Below are 7,007 nucleotides of genomic sequence, written 5' to 3'. Positions count from 1 at the left end.
ATTCTTTACTACAGATATCACACTTGTATGGCTTCTCTCCTGTATATCCTCGTCTGTGGGTCTGTAAGTTAGTTGATTGAGAAAAATCTTTACTACAGATATCACATTTGTATGGCGCTTCTCTCCAGTATGTACTCGTATGAGTGTCTGTCAGTAAGATGATTGAGAAAATTCCTTATTACGGGTATCACACTTGTATGGCTTCTCTCCTGTATGTACTTGTCTGTGTGTCTGTAAGTAAGATGATACAGAGAATTCCTTACTACAGAANAATCGCCGTTTCATGTCTAGAAATTATTTCTAACAGTATACTTCCGATACTTAAAATGACTCTTTTTGAAACCCGAGAATGTTTGGATTAAAAGTTGAGCAGTTTTGTGACAGTGTCTGGTCCATTATACATCTACATTGGGCGTTAACAATATACATTTGATTTAGACAAAAATACATCTACCATATTATTATTTGTGTAAATTTATCTCTGTGTACATAGTACGTCACGTGATGTAAATGTAATCCATATGCTGTATTCGTGGAGAAGAGCTTGTAAGTTAGAACTGTATCGTGGCTCGTAAGCTGTGAGAACTTGTCTCTCATCCATTTGTCGGTTTAACAATAAAATATGTTCGAATCAAACAATATACATATTGTCAAATCAAACAAAATACATATTGTCAAATTAAACAATCAACATATTGTCAAATCAAACAATAAACACATTGTCAAATCAAACATACATATCGTCAAATCAAACAATATACATATTGTAAAATCAAACATACATATTGTAAAATCAAACNATCGTCAAATCAATAAACATATCGTCAAATCAAACAATAAACATATTCTCAAATCAATTATTTCTATAGGATCATCTACAACATCTTCTTTATGTTCTTCGTTGCAGACAGCTTTGGTTAAACGCAGTGTCACTTTGTCTACAAGGAATATTTTGACAGTGTCATTTTCGCTGTCTCTCATGGATATGCTATATACTTTTTGACAGTGTCATTTTCAGGGACTCTCAGGAACATGCTATTTTGCTTTCTTTATGACAGTATCAGGGAGCCTCGCAGCCGAGTGTATTATAATTTGGTAAATGGGGTGTTCAGGCTTTCCTGGATACTTTTGCTTACTGTCATAACTCACGACAGGCACATCCTCTGTGCAGAGTGTAACCCTCGGAGTATCGAGGATGCGGTAGGCTGTCAGGAATACGTCTACAAGAAATGAGATTGTTCTGCCAAAAGATTTTCACGATCTCTCATGAGTATTTTACCCGTGTATTTTTTTGCATTTCTTTAAGAATAGTGTATGTTTTCGCGGTCGCTCAAAAATACATTATATTGTAAGATGTCAGTTTTGAGCTACATTTGTAGGTTCTCAGGAATAGATCTTATTGCTAAGTATAATTGGCGGTGTCTCTCAGCAATATGCTACTCTGCCCAGTACTGGATTGAAGGTTCAGACGGCGTGCGTTGTCTGTAGTTTCTGAAATTTGAAGTCCCTCTCAAACAACACATTTTGTGACGCGTTGAATTTGCAATGCTGAGAAAATATCTCATTCTTCGTCTAATTTACTTTGACTTCAGTCATGGACTATACAGACACACGATCTGTTGTAATCTGGTTTTCATCTACAAATTGATGTGCCCTTTGTGTAACTTTTGTTACATAGACAATACATTCTGTTACCCAAGTTTAATGTCCACAATGGGAATCAAGAGGCGGAACACGAACGTGGTGTAAGAGGTCCATACAATGACCTACAGATTGTCTACCGTACCGCTTCTAATCCGAAATGGCCTACGTTTGTCTCTGACCCATACCATTTTATCAGTGACGTATACAGTGCCCGTATTCATGAAACTGTTCTCATACTCAAACATGGAGTTTGTGCTCAAGCCTAATTTATTCTGGTTATAAATTGATAAAACAAATTTTTCTTTGTCAATGATTTGGAAAACGTTTTAAAAGATTAATAAACCCAAATACTGTTTTCAATGTTTACGTTTGACTTTTTGATCGTTTGCCATGATTTAATCAAATTACAAGAAAGTTGGTTTGAGCACAGAATCCATGCTTGAGCATGAGAACGGTTTCATGAATAGGGGCCCCCGGTATCTGGTTTTACTGTGTAACGGCCCTAACATATCTGATGGTGCCGATTGGCCAACAAACAGACGAATCAAACTGAGTTAGAGTTGTATCATTTTTAACATTTATTATTTTTCTGGAATACTCTTATAAAAGTCAAGATATTATATAAAAAAATGTCAATTTACAAAAACAAGCATTTAAAAACTTAAAAAACATAAGACTCACTAACACAAGATTTAACACTTGTATATGGCAAGAGATAATTTTTCAAACCTGTAGTTGTTCACTCATGTAATGATTAAAAGGAACCTATTCAAGATAAAGTATACTGGTTTAACATTGATAAAGTTGATAAAAAAATGCCCATAGCTATTGCAGTTCAGTAAAAAAAGAAAACAAATGCCATTCAATGGCCTGTAATAAGCTATCCCTTACTCGTGAGTAGGTATTATGTGTTCGACTTCTGGGCTTATTACAGGATAAATACAATACATATATGATATATATACTGGGGTATTTCATTGTACAAGTCTTTATAATGTAACCTCTCCGTGAACACAAGTTAGTGAATCTGTTAGTAACATGTTTGACAGGGAATACATCAGTATGTCAAGAACACAATATGGACTACGTTGCAATGATATAAGTAGATCATTTTTCATTGGTCAGACGGGCAGAAATAAACAGATTTTCACCTGTCAACAAACAAAATCAAGGTGCATAGCAACCACCTAAGCAAATAAACAGTTGCAAACATAAACAAATCCTCAAATGGATTATTTTATTTATTTACTGAAGGTTGTCAGAAATAGCGATTGATTCTATGTATAGTTAAATAATATCAAGTAAAATTAAGTGGCGTTTTTTTTTTTTATAAATTTTACAAAATTTTAATTGTTAAAATAAACCGTTGATTTTCATATCAACTACCAAGTATTGTTTGTGTTTTTAGAAGCCGATTTTAATATTAAGCATTGTATTTTTATACTAAAACCCTTTTCAGTAATATCAATAACAATTAAATTTTGTTTTGTTTCCGAAATTCTAAAAAGAAGCAAAAGTTTAGTAATAAACTAAGAATAACTTAAAAGCTCTTTTTTTCTGTCATAGCACTACATACTTTCTAGAATTCATTTTTTCTCTCTGAAGGATCGTGCCAAGCCATCGCTAGGATGGTTCCACAATAAACTTTGCATGCACATTATTTACAGCCCATCTACACCCTGAAATATGTAGCTAATGGCCACTACATGGAGCTCGTTTTTCGTCCTTGGATATATAGAATAAGCAACAGAATGTTTGACAAGTGGCGATAACATACATTGACAATCACTCAGTAATCACTGTTCTCGTAAACTGGAGTCATCATAACCTTACAACAGATCACGATAATATTCCATGAAGCTAACAATATTTATATACTGTTATATAGACATGACGGTGATATTTGTGTCAGTTTTACTTACTTAGTAACAGTATTTTGACTACATGTTAACAATACTTGTATACTGCTATATATAGACATGACGGTGATATTTGTGTCAGTTTTACTTACTTAGTAACAGTATTTTGACTACATGTTAACAATACTTATATACTGTTATATAGACATGACGGTGATATTTGTGTCAGTTTTACTTACTTAGTAACAGTATTTTGACTACATGTTAACAATACTTGTATACTGCTATATATAGACATGACGGTGATATTTGTGTCAGTTTTACTTACTTAGTAACAGTGTTTTGACTACATGTTAACAATACTTATATACTGTTATATAGACATGACGGTGATATTTGTGTCAGTTTTACTTACTTAGTAACAGTATTTTGACTACATGTTAACAATACTTGTATACTGCTATATATAGACATGACGGTGATATTTGTGTCAGTTTTACTTACTTAGTAACAGTGTTTTGACTACATGTTAACAATACTTATATACTGTTATATAGACATGACGGTGATATTTGTGTCAGTTTTACTTACTTAGTAACAGTATTTTGACTACATGTTAACAATACTTGTATACTGCTATATATAGACATGACGGTGATATTTGTGTCAGTTTTACTTACTTAGTAACAGTGTTTTGACTACATGTTAACAATACTTATATACTGTTATATAGACATGACGGTGATATTTGTGTCAGTTTTACTTACTTAGTAACAGTATTTTGACTACATGTTAACAATACTTGTATACTGCTATATATAGACATGACGGTGATATTTGTGTCAGTTTTACTTACTTAGTAACAGTGTTTTGACTACATGTTAACAATACTTATATACTGTTATATAGACATGACGGTGATATTTGTGTCAGTTTTACTTACTTAGTAACAGTATTTTGACTACATGTTAACAATACTTGTATACTGCTATATATAGACATGACGGTGATATTTGTGTCAGTTTTACTTACTTAGTAACAGTGTTTTGACTACATGTTAACAATACTTATATACTGTTATATAGACATGACGGTGATATTTGTGTCAGTTTTACTTACTTAGTAACAGTATTTTGACTACATGTTAACAATACTTGTATACTGCTATATATAGACATGACGGTGATATTTGTGTCAGTTTTACTTACTTAGTAACAGTTTTTTGACTACATGTTAACGATACTTGTATACTGTTATATATAGACATGACTGTGATATTTGTGTCAGTTTTACTTACTTAGTAACAGTATTTTGACAACATGTTAACAATACTTATATACTGTTATATATAGACATGACGGTGATATTTGTGTCAGTTTTAATTAGTAACAGTGTTTTGACTACATGTTAACAATACTTGTATACTGCTATATATAGACATGACTGTGATATTTGTGTCAGTTTTACTTACTTAGTAACAGTGTTTTGACTACATGGAAACAACGAAAAAACAACAAATTTAACACATTGAATTAATATTAACAATCAATTGTGAAATATCAGGGAGACACAACCAGACCCTAGTTTTACGAATGTTTCTTTGCGATTTTTTATGAACATTCTTAATAATTTTGGATATTCCATAAGTACATCTGAAATGAAGGACCTTTTGCCTTAAGTGACCAGGTTCAATGCCTTAAGTGACCAGTTTTTGTGCCTTAAGTGACCAGTTTCAGTGCCTTAATTGACCAGTTTTAGTATGCTTCATAAATTATATATATATTCCATAGTGGTAGTTTCCCTTTAATAAAGCAGGAAATATACCATATATAATATTTAAGGATATCATACGTTCGTGGCTATATAATAAACTTTAGTATAAAATCTATTTCTCTACTGGTATTATTGTAAAACAGTTTGAACTTGGTGGTCCCCGTCACATTTCTTAAATACACTTCAGGGACGCAGTCACCAGTCCATTACTGATATTTGTGGGGGGAAAGATGACATCAACACAATTGTGATATGCATTCAGCAATATCGAAAAATTTAAAGTGCTGAAACAGGACCTCCAGCTACTCAATTTTTTATCAACTCCAATAATGTTTTCCTACGAAAAAAATAGTTAAGGAATGTTTATGTAACTGGGGGCTTCTGACAAATTATAGTTTATTCTGTGTTACAGAACTTCTCAGATGAAGGTACACTCCTAACCAAGAAGAATCTTATAAGAATTCTTGCCCTTCTTATAATTATGCAACATAAAGTTAAAGACGGACTGTGACCATTGGTGAGCACTATTCACACGAGATATATGTCTGATATGCTTGAAATAAAATCTGGATATCATGGAATTTCACACGGTAACAAATAAAAACGATAAATAAAGAACATTTTCCACCGAGTTTCTTCATGTGTCTGTCTGACCGTTAGGAGTGTCTGGCGCTGGTTCAAGTGCCTGAAATGAAACTAAATTCTTTAGTTGTTGTCAACATATATACTTATTTTAGTGCCGTCAAAATTAAGCATATCATGAAACTTTGACAGGAAATTGCTACAAAATATGCGACAGAAGACAATCTTCCATTGGGGCAATGAACAATCATCGTTATTGATTTAGAGCAGTAATTAGAGTGTGAAAACCACTAAAATAAGACAACCACTTAAATGTGTTCATATTAACAGTTTATTACATAGCGAATAAAACAGGCCTTTTTCCATATCACACCCAGTATCAACCCGAGACTGCAATATCAGCCCAAGGGCCTATGGCACGAGGGCTGATATTGGTCGACGGTTGATACTGGGTGTGATATGGAAAAAGGCCTGTTGTATTCTGTTTATTACATATTTACTAATAAAAACTACTATCTTATGACTTAATTTTCTTTTTGAAATATTGAAAAACGAAAAAAAATACAAAAGTGGTGTGATATGGGTTTTGCAGGCTGATACAGGTTTTGGGGTGTGATACGGCGGGGGCTGATACGGGTTTTGGGGTGTGATACGGCGGGGGCTGATACGGGTTTTGGGGTGTGATACGGCGAGGGCTGATATGGGGTAGAGCAATTGTGTCGTATTGCATATACAAAAAACCCGTATTTATCTGTAAGTATGTAATAAATAGAAAATAATACATGCCTTTTTTTCCATATCACATCCAGTATCAACCCTCGACCAATATCGGCCCTCAGGATGATATTGTTGTCTCGGGTTGATACTGGGTGTGAAATGGAAAAAAGGCGTGTTTTATTCTGTTTATTACATACTTACTAATAAAAGCTACCATCGTATGATCTCTTTTTCTTTTGAAATATTGAAAAACGAAAAATTTACAGAAAATATATGATACAGGTTTTTCGGGCTGATACGGAGAGTGCTGATACAGGTTTTGGGGTGTGATACGGCAGGGGCTGATACAGGTTTTGGTGTGTGATACAGCGGGGCTGATACAGGTTTTGGTGTGTGATACGGCGGGGGCTGATACAAATTTTGAGGGGGGGG

At 33.6% G+C, this 7,007-nt stretch overlaps 1 protein-coding gene across 1 annotated transcript in view; it reads right to left on the bottom strand.

Moving 5' to 3' along the window:
* Nucleotides 1–2,931: 2,931 nt before the first annotated feature.
* The window catches only part of LOC110453543 (spermidine synthase-like), a 26,026-nt gene continuing 21,950 nt past the window's right edge, over nucleotides 2,932–7,007 (bottom strand). Inside the window, exon 8 of the mRNA XM_021502521.1 lies at nucleotides 2,932–5,961. Within this exon, the coding sequence (XP_021358196.1) occupies nucleotides 5,914–5,961 (48 nt within the window). The 3' untranslated portion in view covers nucleotides 2,932–5,913. The remainder of the gene's footprint in view (nucleotides 5,962–7,007) is intronic.

The sequence above is a fragment of the Mizuhopecten yessoensis genome, unplaced genomic scaffold (genome assembly GCF_002113885.1).
Source record: "Mizuhopecten yessoensis strain PY_sf001 unplaced genomic scaffold, ASM211388v2 scaffold7443, whole genome shotgun sequence".
NCBI lineage: Eukaryota > Metazoa > Mollusca > Bivalvia > Pectinida > Pectinidae > Mizuhopecten > Mizuhopecten yessoensis.
This window is presented reverse-complemented; position numbering and strand designations above follow the sequence as displayed.